Here is a 15,758-nt window from a genome sequence, read left to right as displayed (position 1 = left end):
GTTTGTAGTATATTTCTAGTTTTTTGCGAACAAAAACAAATTGAATTGCAAACTTAAAATTATCATTAACATTTATTGATTGCTCAATAAAAACAAATAATATCATATCATGTTTTCGTAGGCTGTTTTGATTAAATTAAAATTAAATGTTTTCGAAATTACTAATTCAAATTTTCGTTCGCTATATCTTATTAACTATGAAGTTTATAATAAGTAACAAAATAAATACTAATAAATTAGGTTTGGGTTAATTATGTTGTGAACTAATGAATCTTTGGATGTTGTGAAGTGCTTATATAGTTGTTAAATACGTGGTCCACGATGACTGGTTTCGTAACAAAAGTACTGATAGGAAACGTGTACGACTGATGTTAATCCTTAAAATGAGGGGTACTGAGCGATGCTATCGAAGTTGTCGTAAAAGGAAAGTGGGTTATTAAAATATAAATGTTTATGCCACGATGTAAACAAAAATGTATGGCGATATATCTTATTCGAATATATTATATCAATATTTAACTATGCCTTAAACATAAACAGTCTCTTTAAATCATTACTTGACATTATCCAGTAGTACCTGAATTTGATCTCTTTCCTCTATAAAATATTTAGAAATCTTTCATCAACATAATCTATTGAGTAACATACATCTTCCCCAGCAACCATACATCTTCCCCAGCAACTGGCAATCACGATAACATTACGCCATACATTCACATTTAAATAACAAATACCAATGTAACGGTATTGTCATAATACTAATTACTAATTTTACTTAAGCCTGTTTAAGTGTTACAACTTGCAAAATACATGTATACCGCTATGGTGACGTCACGGTATTTATACAAAAGAATCTCATTAAATGTCATTTTTCATGTGAAACTCAACCAAGGCCTCACATGAACATAACAATGTAGAAGCAATGTTTTCTCAAAATATAAAACTGCTTTACAATACATAAATAATAACAATTAAAATAAATATATCATAAATTAAACGAAGAATCGTGGTTATATTTTATACATTGTAATTATAAATGTTAATAGACCCATTATAAACCATATTTGTTGTTAATTTTAATATTCTCATTTATAAAATAGAAGTTATAATAGTGCCTTCACACCAGCTGTAATGTTGCTAGATTGTGCCGTCGTATTATACAAGTCGGTCCGTACATAGACAAATAATACTAGACCTATATGTAAGAGTAGCCAGCTATTTTCAACGTAACGATTTAAAAATTACTCTAGGCAATGAAAACTGTTAAGAGAAAACCCTTTACGGTATTCATTTCCAAGATAGTGAGAAAATCCACTGGGAGTTTAGATTCAGACGATAGATAACTAATGTAGAAACGTGTCGGATGTTTGAATGGTCTGATTGTCTGATAAATACAGTCAGACAGACACTTCCGTGTCACCGAAGATATACAATATTTGTTCTAAGTATCAATAAATATTTATTTGCAATCTGCGAAGAGTTGGCCACTGTTTGTCAAAGTGATAAATAATGCCGAAATTGTTTTGTATACCGTATTTTTGTTTTTCCGAAACATCGGCTATTTTCTATGTTATTTTGCGGTTTCATTTTTAATCATGAAAATAGTATTGGTTTGGCAGGAGAGGCTTTTTTATTGTTACAGTGTAGTATAAGGAAAAGTGATAATGGGACTGACAGACGAAGGAGTTTCACTTCGATCTAGTCAAATAGTTCTTTTTTTGTTTTGCTAATTCAGATTACGCTGTCGAATGTCAAAAAAGGTTTCCACAGATTTATGCAATACAAGCAGAGCCGTTTGATTGTTTAGAAACGTTTTTGCTTAAGTTAAGCAACCGTAGTTAAGAAATTAACGTTTGTGCGTGAAATTTAACATGATTGGCGTGCATAATTAAGAACGACATGGTGTTGGAATAGTAATGTGAATTGCATACAATGTATTGTTTATACCCAAAATGTTACACTCGGCGACTTTCAAATGTTGAATTATAGAACTAGTTATCTATTGAAAATCTTGTACTTATGCATCTGTGAAATTGTAGCGAAAGGTACTTATTTTTTATACCTCACGTCAACAGAATATGTTTTATAATTGAATTTCGTTGAGTGTAATAATATAAAAATTAAACTTAAGTCCGGAATAGTTTGTTGCGATATCCTTGATGTTACATTGGTCAAAATCTCTTTCTAATGAATCTTAAAAATGCAAAGGTACTCGATTCTTATAATGAAAATTATCCTAAGGATGGATATCCGGGGCATCCGGGATACATCAAGCATCTTCTCGGTCTGAAACAGTCTCGAAAAATTAGTGTACGTTATAGCTATCACTGTATTGTTACTACTTCTAGTTTATTTAGAGCTCCATTATTAGTAGGAAGCTAGAACAAGCTCACCCGATTATTGTTCTCAATCATACAATGTTTCTAAATGACCTCTTAATTGTAGCTGTCGTGTTCTTATTACGTCTGAAATATTATACGAGTGTTGATACCCCTTGTTCACAAATACACACATTTACTTGTTTACTACCCCAAGTGCAAGGTTTTAATGTTTTTTGTTTAATAACTTTGCTTTTGTAATATGTTCAGCAGTACAATAAAAATATGTTTATTTGTATAAGCTGCTAATCAAACTCGCGCTAGGCTTACCCTTGCATATTTAACAAAGTTCCTTTATGTAGATCTGTCTCGAGTTACATACCGCTAACGACCTTTATCATTGTATGCAAGTTGTTGTACACCCTGCACATGATAACTGTTTATTTTATAGCACTTTATAATAGCATCTATTCATACCAATGTTTGATCTAAACCTGCTGTTTACACAACTACTGTTATTGCGGTTACCAGCTTTATATGAAATTAATCTCATTAAATAGTTATGTAGGTACCCGTATTGTTTTGTATGTTGTATTATGTTGTGTGCTTGTGCTATCGTCAATATTTTCAGCTTTAAATGATTAACTGAATTACGTTTTAGTGTTGTCTAATAAATACTGTTACATACATGCATTCGATCGTCACAATTTGCATACACTGCCTATGTTTTATTAAATGCATTTATCAATAAGATTTCACTTAACTAATTCTGTATCTGCTTAACATTACTAAAGTAATCACTATCAGTACAGTGTAGATAGTAATTTGAATAGAACAGCTATACAGCAGATTGGTACAAATTATAATAAATAGGTACGATGTGTAATTATCCTTTGCATTAGATGTAAACTGTTTAAATGATTCATATTCTCAAAGTGTTCTATATTGTTTTAAAAAATGAATAAATCTATTTTGGCATCAGATCAAACTATTTTCACAAATTTGATGGAATTGATAGAGGACTCATTATTGATGGTATGTAGGTACGCCTAAAAGCTAAACTATATTTATTTATCAGAAGCTGTGAAACTGTACTTAAATTGTAATCACAGAGTATCTCAGTGTAATGTCGATAACGTCACGTTTGTGCAAAACACAATAAAGTTAAATTTAAAATATTAATACTTTGTTTTATTTATACCGTGTAAAAATAATAGAGGGAAAATCGTATAAGGCTTGTTGCAAAAACATGCCTGGTTTAGATGTCGAAATGGTTATACGGATGTGCAAGAAATCGAGTAAAATATATTTTTAGTTTCCGTGCGTAAGTATCGATATGAAGTGAGAGGCTAGCGACGTTATAATTAATTTGAAGTGAAAATGAAGGTGTGAGGAACGTGCAAATTTACATAGAATGTACTTCCGACTTTGTGTACTGACTTCCGCAAATTGTTGGCAAACCATTGTAATTAGCTCCACTTCTATGTCATTAGCGCAATTAATTGTATTTGTTCTTCTGTATTGTACCTAAACAGTATTCAATTTTTTCAATATAAGTGTACATTTATGACAGTTCTATGTACGAATTGTTTGCGCACTGGATTTGGAAATGGCTAATAATTACATACAAGACATCCTATTGGTTTTCATAGCTAACACTGACATCAGAAAGCTTAAGTCTAACTTTACCAAATTGTAAAACAAGAATTTGATTGTTTATGTATTTAGAAGAGGAGATGGTCTCTTAGCAGCAGTAAACTAGAATTACAATTTGTTCAGGCTTGATGTTTTGTTTTAAAACGAAGTGCGGCTGTATGTTGTGAATGTATTGATGCAGAATCAGACTATTTTTTATTTTATAGGATTTTAAACATGAAAAAATTTAACTTTACAACAATAAGGCCGTGGTCTGTTTCATATACCTCTTTTTTCGGCAGCGTGCATTTTTCAGGCCAGTTCATAATCAAAACAATTCGTTTCGTTACGTATAACAAAAAAAGTTCGTGTTTTGAACGAGTTACGATGGCCCGATTAATGTTATTTCCATAGTATTTTATGCCATATTGAGTGCAATCAAACACCGGACAATTTTTCTTATAAAAAACTCAGTGTTACCTGGTAAGTAGTACAGTTAGTTAGTAACATGTCTCCTATATGGGATTAATAAAATTCAATAAAAGTAAGTTAAAAACATATAATTTTATTGACAAATCAGTACGTAACTACATACAGTATCAGAGATTACTGAGAGAAAATATTAAAGAATTGCACGAAAAATGTGTGCAACATATATTTATACAAAATAACCTTACTCAGTTCCTTGACTTAATTGTAATATCGACTCGCATGCATGGGCCACGTCACACATTGGCCGCGATCAATAACAATATATATTTCCAACGCTATTTACGTAAAGACACTGAACTATGACGTGGCGATTGTGAAGACCGACCCTGGGTCTACTTTGAATTATTAACACTTCAGGAGTTACCACATGTCGCACTTTACACATGACCCTTAACGCGATATTTTAATGTTAAATAATGCTAGAATGCCAAAACTAAGGACATATATCTTATAATAATATTGCTTTATTAACCAATTAGCTGTAATAAAATTTTGACGGTATTAACAGGAATTAAGTAACTTAATTGTGAACATAGATTTGAGACATAAAACTTACAATTTATTTGGTGTCAAGATTTGACCTATAAGCTAGAAACGTTGCAAACAATTTTAAATTTCTAAAACAATTATTTGTTGATAATTCCTGAAGCATCGACACACAACGAAACTTTATCAGAATATTAAAAACACAAATTTTATAAACCAACTCATGTTGAGGAATAGTGCAAGGACGAAGTCTGGATTTAAATAGCACAAGGTTAGGAACCATATCTTGTAGGGAGAAACATTAGTATATTTTATCAGAGTTATGGCGAATATTATGTTCACATGATGTAATATTTATCATATTATGTAGTCTTACAATGGCAGTAATATAATTGACATGCAAATTACGACTGCTGTAATTCAAGTTTCATGCAACAGACATTACTTCTTCAGTCATGCAATACAATTGTTAGTAAGAATGAGACAGCATTATGCGACAGCAGAGCGCTAGAGAGAGCAAATGTCACGCAGTCGCCTGTCATTAGTTCCATCACTAAATGCGAGAAGGTTTTCAGTTTTTTAACAATGCGTACGTCTTTAGGAATTAAAATACTTTTGGTACTTTTAACATAATATTAATTAACTTCATTTGTGACCAAATAAATACAAGATACTAACAAATATTCATAAAAATAATATCGTCAAAGTTGCCAAACTTATATGATCTAAATTCTTATCATATTATTATTTGCTGCATCAAAAGTGCAGCTAAAACTACAATTTAGTAAAACTTGAAATTGGTTCTTTTCATTTGTACATTTTGTAATCTTAGAAACATAATATATTGAGCAACTAACCTCCATTGTTGTATAATCTGGCAACACTGACAATTACGTAAATGTGTTTATTATAAAAATATACGATCGTTTAAATGCAGTTCTGAGAAAATATAGTAACGTACGAGAAACATAGATGGCGCTATTTGCCGAACTTTGCGAGTGCCTCTTTGCACTCTTCGATAGTTTTCTTTTGCCGCTCGACTGTCGCCGAGGTTTGCTTGGAGCCCAGCAGTCTGGTGCAGCTGGCTATAGTGGTGTAGTAACCGCACACATTATGCAGGACTCGGACAGCTCGATCACCGCAAACAAACAAGTATTTTCCGCTTGCGTCGAATTTCATGTAGTTTATTATTCCTGGAAGAAAATAAGGAAATAATAGCTTAATAACGTATTAGACGCCGTAATTTTGATAAATAGCGCTCTCCCTTATCACAACTCATGCATTTATAGACGCTTTAAGTGCAGGTGATCGATAACGATACCTTGAATCGCCTATTCAATAATTCACGGCCTCCTGTAGCCTCGCACCGAGTTAAAAATACAAAAGGTATCGACATTAAAATTGTAGAATAAAGGCCGCACTTCAGTCAATAAATTGTTATCTAACGAATAGTATTGAATCATAAATACGAAATATTGGTACATTAGTGTTACACCTTGAAATATGGTGAACAATTCTTGGTAAACCCTATTTATGTCGGTAAATAAAACGTCCCCGGTTTATATTTGATGTGTTTGAGGACATAGCTTGAGTTGGACATGTATTTCATGTTTGTATATACCAGTGATATCAAAATTAAAGGTATATCAACAAGAGCCAGTTTAACGAGATTTTATTATATTTTTTTATGTGACACCACCTTATCCGTCAAGGTCTTTGTGTTATTCAAATGACATGACAACATAACCTTTGTTACAATTCTATTAACTTCAGGTTTTAATAAAAATTCAAGTAAACATTACTATAAAACACTATGATTGTTTTACTCCTAAAATTTAAATCGTCTCAATCCAATGTGTTAGATGGCGCAGGCTATCGATTAATTTACAAATGACTTTTCAAATACATTTCGCTCGTAATAAAGATTTTTTTTTAATTCTAGATAAGTAGACTCAAGGGTAATAAAATTATCGTAAGCCTAATATTTTCCAACTTGGTTACAAAGTACTTCATAGCCAAGTTACCCAACTTATGAGACAAAAGCGCTTTAATAAATAAGTTTGTTAGGCACCGAGGATCGAACCCAAGGTCGCAATTATCTGACTAATAGACAGTCAAAACTAATCAATCTTCAGGCAAAACAAAGTAAAACTTAAGCAACTGTAGTTAGCTTAGACTTAAGCTAAATTATTAACGACCTGAAATCCTTGGATCTAAAATAATGTTTTGACAATGCAAGACTTTGCTATAGAAAAGGTTCTGATAAAATGTGACCTTCGTGGTTTTCCTTACAAGTCCTATACTAATAAGTTAGAAATAATCTATCTTGAATAAAATGTTTTCCCGTATAAGAGGACATTTCACTCCCATAAGCTTTATGACACAGATATTCATCGGTGGAACTACCAAAATCTCTTAACATAATATTATTGCAGTATCAGAATACGCTCTATGTGGTGTAGAGATCAGGCTTCCACAACTGCAATGGCGAGGGACAAAACTTACCTGAATATATATTTTCGACGGTATCGTAAAGTTTCCCTGTATAGGTATCGTAGAATTCGACAGAGGGTCCCACAGACACGGCCAGCACTTCAGCATTTGGCGACAACGCGATGCGTGGAGCGTGAGCCGTCTGCCCGTAGGTACCGGTCTCCAGGACATGAGGGGACTCGCCGCGGGTGTAATCAACTGGAAGTAAACATAAGTTTATTGTAGACGAGTAAAGGATAAATGAGACCTCCTCATGTTATTAGTGATTTCATTCCTTCGCTAAGTTGGTACGTGTGATCCAACAGTTTTAGAGATAATCGTTAACAAAAACACAGACACTCACAAATTCACAAAAAGGGAAATTTAACTGGTTGAATTGTAAATATAATCATTTAAAAGAGTTTTAATTAATCAGAAATAAGTGCGGTTTTATCCTTTGGCGTAGTAATTGAAGGAGGAAAATTGATTGTAATTATAAATATAGCCCCCCATAAAAGAGATTATTAGTTTCACCTTTGCTTGGAAAATGGTTCTAAACGAAGCGAAGGATACGTACATAAGTTTGTTGTTCAAGAAGATGTTGATAAATTAATCGAAACAGGTCTTATTTTTTTCCAATCATCAAGTTAAACTAGTTAGTTGAAATATCAATAATTTATACAAACGTTTACTTATAAAAGCGAGTGATTAAAATTGAAATGAGCCTTAGGAAACGTCGATTCTTAAGAAATAAACAAGGTCTCGTGTGTGGGACTGACCCATATGACGCGTTTCATTGTCATTAGTAATTCCCGCAGTGACCGATAACATTGTATTTTCCATAAAACGGACGAATTAATACATGCTAAAGAATTACTATTCAATAGTAACATTTGTAATTTATCATCACTGTATATACAAGCACACATGTAATTTTCATTTTCTCTGACGTGGTAGTCTAGTGGTTCAATGACCGGAATCGTATGCGCAAGGTTGCAAATTCGAGATGAGTACAAAGGTCTTTTTAAAGAGTTTCCTTAGCTATTTTTAGAAACTGCAGAACGGCGAGTGAAATTATGGAGCTAAACTCGGATTGTAAAATAGAAGCTGAAATCGATAATTCACAATGCGCATTGTTAAACGTAATGAAGTGATGATAGTTGGTTTTGGCACAGATATATTTGTGAATTATCTCACCACATGAGAAATATAATTGGAAGAAGTAATTTTAGACTGGAAATATTAATAATAACCTCTCATTATTCGGTAGTAATTATTAATTTGCGACAAAATTTACTATAAACTAAAAGCACTCCGTATTTTGAAGTCCGCTTTTTGCGACTGCTGCCTGTCTACATATAAGTGACGTACCTACATCTTTATGTGAACAACATTTATTTAAATTATCATTGCTTATGGAAAGTAAAGAGGAAACATCTGATACAACGTTGGTGATTACTGACCTATGCCAACCTTTCGCATATCGTTTCATGATACAGACGTAATGAAGTATGCCTCATACTGATACTGCCAAAAGATAAATATACCCATAGTAAGTAGGTCTCACGTGAAAAAGATCAAAGATGATAACTACGTTATAATTGTATGTACATAATTATATACGTGTATCGAGACCGGCAAACTACTTATATACAGGAAAATGTACATGTGTAATTAATATAACTAATACAGGTCTTTTGCAAACCGATACCCAATGTGTACGAATCATTATCTCTCCGAGGACACATTAAATACAGCATGAATTATTCAAAACAAAAACACGTGTTTCTATATACTTAAAAAATGTTATTATTATAAGTCTTTTACAACGCAATTATTTTTCGACCAATTGAAATAATATTTTTAAGTTATGATTAGAAAATCGTCGCGTCACAAGTATTTGTGATGATAATCATTCTTCAGCATTATGTGTGAGAGCGATCTGCGCAATACAAGTGTAATTAATACTCTATAACACGTGTAGAGTGGATATGTACCCGACTATGTAAATAACTACGTTAAACTTACTATACTTTACGTTCTCGTGTTAAACAAACACGTAGTATATACGAAATGAAATACGTCTCGGAGTTAACTACACAATAAAACTGATAAAAGAACAATGCATTAAATACTTTGTTCCAATTAATCGGAAGGTTTATCAAACAAACGGAGCCGACATTCGCAAGGCGACCCTTCGTTGTTGACGTCAGTTTCGGAGTAGTGCTTGCTTTACATTATTCCTCCCGAGTCACGTCTCCACGCTACATGTACGTAAACTGCAAGTGATAATAAGGAAGCTTCTGCGCATTAACACAACATGATATATACTCACTCTTTGTATGATATAGCTTCCACGTGCCGTCCTTCGATATGGTGGCGACGTGTGACGTGTCCACGTCGAAGGCTACGTCGTACACGCCTGAAGAGTGTCCCGTTAGCTCGTATGCTTTTGTCACTTGTTTAAACTCGCCGTTCTTTGTGAAGCCCACCTCCATCACTTTGACGTCGGGCGCGAAGCCTGTCGCCACTACAAAGCGGCCGCACGGTGACACTTTGGCCGTGTGTGTCGTCATCAGGTATGTGTCGAGCCTGCTCAGTTGTTGCCCCTTCAGGTCCCATATCACCATGTCGTTCTTAGATGAACATGACATTATGAACTTGCCGTTGCTGGATATGTCGAAGCCGACCACATCATCATCGTGGACCTGAGAAGTAAAAATGTAGAGTTAATAGAGCATTTTTTATCAAAGTGTTTACCACTTTTAATGCTTGCCTATACTATTACCGAGTTAAATAGGTTCTCTTACTGTTAAGCAAACTAGAAGTGATAAGATGTAAATCTATCTAATATTTAAGTAACGGATTATCATAGATAAGGAGGTATACATACAACAATGAGGTTGACTCTTTGTTGGAACAAGCGCATAGGTTAACGCGGAACTAGTATATTGTTGAATATTCAGCGTAGTCCCGACAAGCTGCGCATCATGTTTTATGTAAGCAATATACATATGCGTGCGGAAAACGAACCAGAGAACCTTCCTACGGCTAAAAATAATATTATTCGAGGCTGCGCGTGCGACGATCCGAGTGTACTATAGCTACACCGCAAGCAATACAAGCCAGCCATAAACATCGCAATAATGAGGCATTATAGGCGCTATTGCCTTCGCGTGAAGATAGCGTTAATGTTTGACAGATGGCGTAAACTCTTTGATACTGAATACATCAAAGTGCCATTGTTCCGGAGGAAGGTCTTTTTTAATCGACCACCCGCATCCCGATACAAGACATCTTGCCTCCTAATTTTATTGTTCATGAGCAAGTTAAGGACATTTACTGATTCAGGAAGTTCAATGTTTTATAGTAGAAAATACACAAGAATTGGTAGGAAGGTTTCACAGAACGAAACAATTAACTTTTTAAGCAATATTTATCTACGAATATCACTTATGAGGCGATAAAGATTACTCAAGAACGTGTCGAAATGATAAAACGATTTACTTCCGCAATCATTGATATCTCAAATACTTTTGAAATCCAAAACTTAGTAACTATCTTCTTTACATTTTTATCAAAGCTAAAATGAAATTTTCATTTGACCTACTACCGCGTGCTATCTTTCAGATAGCGATGTAAACAAACAAATATGGATTATCAGTACAGACTTGTGTAAATGATTGGTTTACCTAAATAAACTAAAGGGACATGACACTACACCGACAATATCTGTCTAGACCGTTAAAAACAATAATTAAGCATTGTTTTCACCGTGAGTAATGTTTTTAGTACATATACTACATATAATAGCGATTATAAAACATATCTTTTGTATTTTTACCTACTTTAGTGCCATTGTTAATCTAAATTGATCAATAACAGTAGTCCTCATTATTGCAATGCGAGCAAATGTGGTGTACTAGTTTACATATCAATACAACGTTTTGATGTAATCTTTATTGAACACAAAGCAAGCCGCGATAGTAACACACTTTTATAACGTACTACTCTTTCTTCAGAGCCAATGTTTGTTTGTCTATGTAAAACACTTTATTAGCACCAACCAAAATTAACATCTGTTAACTGTATGAGCTTGTGACCTATTTAAATATTTGTAAAGCACACCACATTTAGAAAACAGTTTCTATTTAAACATACCGGTTGGAGACACTTTTACAGAAAACGAGTTCATCATATGATGTTGTTTTCTTTGTTGATTTCTTTAACGATGGGAATTATTGTAGCATTGAGACAGCAGAGAACATTCGAGAGTCGCTTCATGCACCACAATTAGCGAAATCTTGTGATCGTATCACAGCTAACAATAGCAAGACACAAAAACATGAACCGTGTAAGATATATAACGACCACATTTTCATACAGATTCATACATCGGACGAACAATAGTCATTTTATATTTATTTTTTGCGGAGGTTCATTGCCGAGACGCAAGGTTATTTAATTTAATACGAAATGTCGAAACATATGCGGGCGTGACTAAGATCGTGCCTCCCACTGCTTTTATGGTATATTCCAAGTCCTTTTCGAGTAAGTAAAGAAAAATAAAATCCATACTTAAGGTAATATTTTGTTCGTTATAATTGATTATGTAAAGTCTCAAATATGCGCTGCAATTTAAGTTTATACAAGAACTACTTACGGAAGATAAATCACGTACATAATGTTTTGTCTCATAGAAACCTACGTAGGTATGTGAGCTGTCCCGACGTGTATGGGTAGCTTGATAGATCAATATGAACTTTGTAGTGGGCGTTACAAGAAAGGTTATGTTTCCCCTGTTTAATACTAAATACTTGTACGTATGTGTAAATTACTGACATCATATAAAGAGGCTTGCATCATCATGAACACAAAAACACTAAGGATAGGCAACAAACAAATCTTTGTTCTCTTTACAATGAACATCGGCGAGTGATAAATAGTACGTGATATTTTCTACAATCGACACTTAACTTCTCCACAAAGCACGTAATATTCAATATAATCTCGTTTCCATCAGATATGATGTAACCTAACACAACGTCAATTGCAAAACAGTGGACATTGCGTTTCAAAAATGTGTATTTCATCATCGCTATTGAATTCAAAATGGCTGTTATTGCGAACGACGCGATTCCTGGTATTTTTTAGTGGGGAACTGTACCGGTCTCCCTTACAACTTAATTGGACTGTAAAAATTCCTTTGTGATGAAATGAATACTCCTTCCTTTAGACCTTCGAGAAAAGTAGCAATTTAAGGATGAAATATTCGTAATTTATGCTTTTAAAAGCGTGCCTTAAACTGCAGTCATTAACTTCAGGTATATTATTCGAATGATATATAGCGTGTTAAGCCTTGACTAGTGCTAAAAGACAATGGACCTTTTTTATTTATTCTGCCATACATGAATAAATATAATTGTCAATATCTATATGACTAATTTGAAAGTTTTTAATTAGATATACAAATATGATAATGACAAAACACAAAGGGCACTGCTGTTAAGCAAATAGTGTAGTAACATGCGATTGGACGTGATAATGATCTACATGATTAAGTTTCACTGACTTTATACATAGCTATTCCACTGTTCGTATACTTAGTTATGATTTCCTAGTGTCATATCTGCAGCTCCCTGACATTGCGTGGGCTTGCTGTGTGGTCTCAAGCTAAGAATAGACTACCCCACTTCTACCCGTGGGCGTAACAATCCTCGATTAAGGGCTTATACGGGGCGAATTTCAACCCTCTTTATAAGTAGAAACAATAAAATAATATAATTAGCTGTAATAAACTAACGACGTAGATAATCTGTTTTACATAGGAAAGTAATGAGTATGCACTTCCTACTAACAATGTTCCAGGAACTGGGCTGTGCTAGCTAGCGTACGTGATAGTTTAATACGTTTTCATTGTAGTCGTTAGAAGGCGTGGCTCTTGTTTAGCCGTGGACATTTACGGGCTGATTTGATCAGTGCACATAACTCCCATTACTGGGTATAGCTTAATGTACTTTATGGTGCCTCGCCATTAGATCTTAGCTGGCTATACCTTTGTATGCCTGAATAAGCGCGTTGCTAGAATATTTATGTATGTATCTTGAGATAATATTAGACACAAACCAGAAATACATAAAAACTAATTACCTAATTATTTTTCAAAATCGATTTTATCAAAGGTGACATTCGAGAAGCAATTTATAGGACAACTTATTATTACACTTGTTTCTAATTTTAAGTTCCTGTAATGCAGTAAATGTCAAAATACACATTTTAAAGTAATTGTAATAATCGTCTTGTACCACGGGGAGAAGTGTTAGAATTAAAGATATATTATTAACAGATATTATTAACAGCTAAATACTCATCTTCAATATAGACCTCATCACTGCTGTCATTGACAGACGAAGGTTGTAGCAGTCTACATCATGTTTGGTAATCCGTCTGTTTAGCAGTATGTAAACTGAATGTCAATGTCAATTATTACCTTTTACGGTTGCCATAAATGTAATATGCACTAAACTTATCAAACGATCTACATAAACGCCGTGCATGTCGACGACTTAAAAACACATTCAAGGGTCAATATACTCTTTATAACTAACAACGTAGTTCTACAACTTTGTAAATAAGAAAAATAACATAGCATGCAGATTTACCGATCGATTCAACGAGATAATGTAAAATGCACTGCGTAGCTCGTGAAACAAAGGATTTTAACTGAATATCACTTTCATTCACGCTCACTGGCAAAATTGAAAGACCGTTAGCGCGTGTATTTGCCCTGGAGCCGAAGTTAATGAATACTTCTGCAGCAAATGTGAAAATTTGGCCTGCCGCGCTAATTAGTGGGTGTGCAAACGAATAAATAGGTATGCAGGCCAATATGGTCGTACAGAAATGATTAAGCATCAAGTACAATGCTGCAGCTTTTCACAAACCGTGCGACTTGTGACTCACTCCGTAAATATACTTGGGAATCATTTGTTATGTATGTACCCATAACAAGGAACTAACTGCAAGGTTGATTTTGTTTTTGTGTCTTCTTTATCTGTTTGGCGGTTCACTAAGCTATAAAGGACTAATGACACATAATGTGTCTGTCCGTTGATTTGCATGTAGCAGAAGGTCATTAGGAAAAATCTTGAATACCTATTAAATGTGTATCCTCAAAACAATAAACGAGTACTCACTCAACTAATTTATGTCGACAAAAAGTCTGAAGACTTTCAAATACCGTTGCGTAATGTTTTTCAAAAGAGTCGGAGAGAGTTTAACAATCAGGACTTCGGTTGTGTTGAAATCGTTTTGGGGGAAAGCAAAACTGGTGTTATGTGGCGCAATAATATTTCAGACTTAAACAGAATATTAACACGAATATCGCATAGCATCTAACTTAATTCTAAGTTCTTCGCTGCGACGTGCATCTAAATTATTTCTGAGTGTAGGTAAAATGAAACATGTATTTGTAACGTGAAAATTGCAATTTCTCCAACACATATAAATAAGCGAAATACATTTCTCTCAAAGCCACTGAACTTACGATACAGACACGGAAGAGCTTCTAGAGCTGGCACTCAACCTCAAACACCAATTAACATTCGTGCTTAATGACAATGATAAATAATTGCATAATACGTATTAATTGCTATCAGAAACAGTTCTCATATCGTTCATTTGATTACATCATCAATACGAATTGTAACGTCAGTATTGTTACGTAGTTTTTGTAGAGCATATTGATATTTTTGCATAATTTTTGTACCGATTTATTCTTAGTATGTAAGGTACAACATGTGGTGTTTATACTCTTAATTAATTAAGCATACTTCATGTAAGGATTACCCATAACGGTAATTAGTTGCATGTGAATCACATTATTCAATTCGGCTGATGAAACTCTGCGCAAAGAAGTCTGATCTCTTCCAGGCGTAAATATTTTTCGCATAAAAACATTCGCCGTTTCCTTTAAAATGATGAAACTGTAGGCAATATGGGCGCCCTTAACGTATATTTTATACAATAGTGTTGTTTACACTGCGAGGCTTTGTGAAAAAACGGTGCTATAGTTTAAACAAATGAAACTAGTACGCGATTATTGCTAAGTAATTAACAATTGTTCATTGTAGTAGCAATAAATAATCATCGTTCTAATTTCACAGAAATATCATTGGTATAAACAAAATAGTGAGTCACACCTCCATGCTTTACTTGGTTATGTTTTCAGCGGCAGAATGTTGACAGCTCATGTGGTACATAAACCGTTATTTGCGCATATTTTTACTACGTAGTGACTAATGCATCGAGCTTACACTTGAACTGTGACACATAAAGAACTTAGAACATTACGTA

General features: G+C 33.9%; 1 protein-coding gene across 1 annotated transcript in view; it reads right to left on the bottom strand.

Moving 5' to 3' along the window:
* Positions 1-4,498: 4,498 nt before the first annotated feature.
* LOC113498650 (transducin beta-like protein 2) overlaps positions 4,499-15,758 on the bottom strand; it is a 50,996-nt gene continuing 39,736 nt past the window's right edge. Inside the window, exons 4-6 of the mRNA XM_026878746.1 lie at positions 9,739-10,111; positions 7,437-7,622; positions 4,499-6,124 (exon numbers count right to left, since the gene is read on the bottom strand). Of these exons, the coding sequence (XP_026734547.1) occupies positions 5,910-6,124; positions 7,437-7,622; positions 9,739-10,111 (774 nt within the window). The 3' untranslated portion in view covers positions 4,499-5,909. The remainder of the gene's footprint in view (positions 6,125-7,436; positions 7,623-9,738; positions 10,112-15,758) is intronic.

Source organism: Trichoplusia ni, chromosome 11 (assembly GCF_003590095.1).
Source record: "Trichoplusia ni isolate ovarian cell line Hi5 chromosome 11, tn1, whole genome shotgun sequence".
NCBI classification, from domain to species: Eukaryota; Metazoa; Arthropoda; class Insecta; order Lepidoptera; family Noctuidae; genus Trichoplusia; species Trichoplusia ni.
The sequence above is the reverse complement of the archived record's forward strand: the minus strand, read 5'-3'. Positions and strand labels throughout refer to the sequence as shown.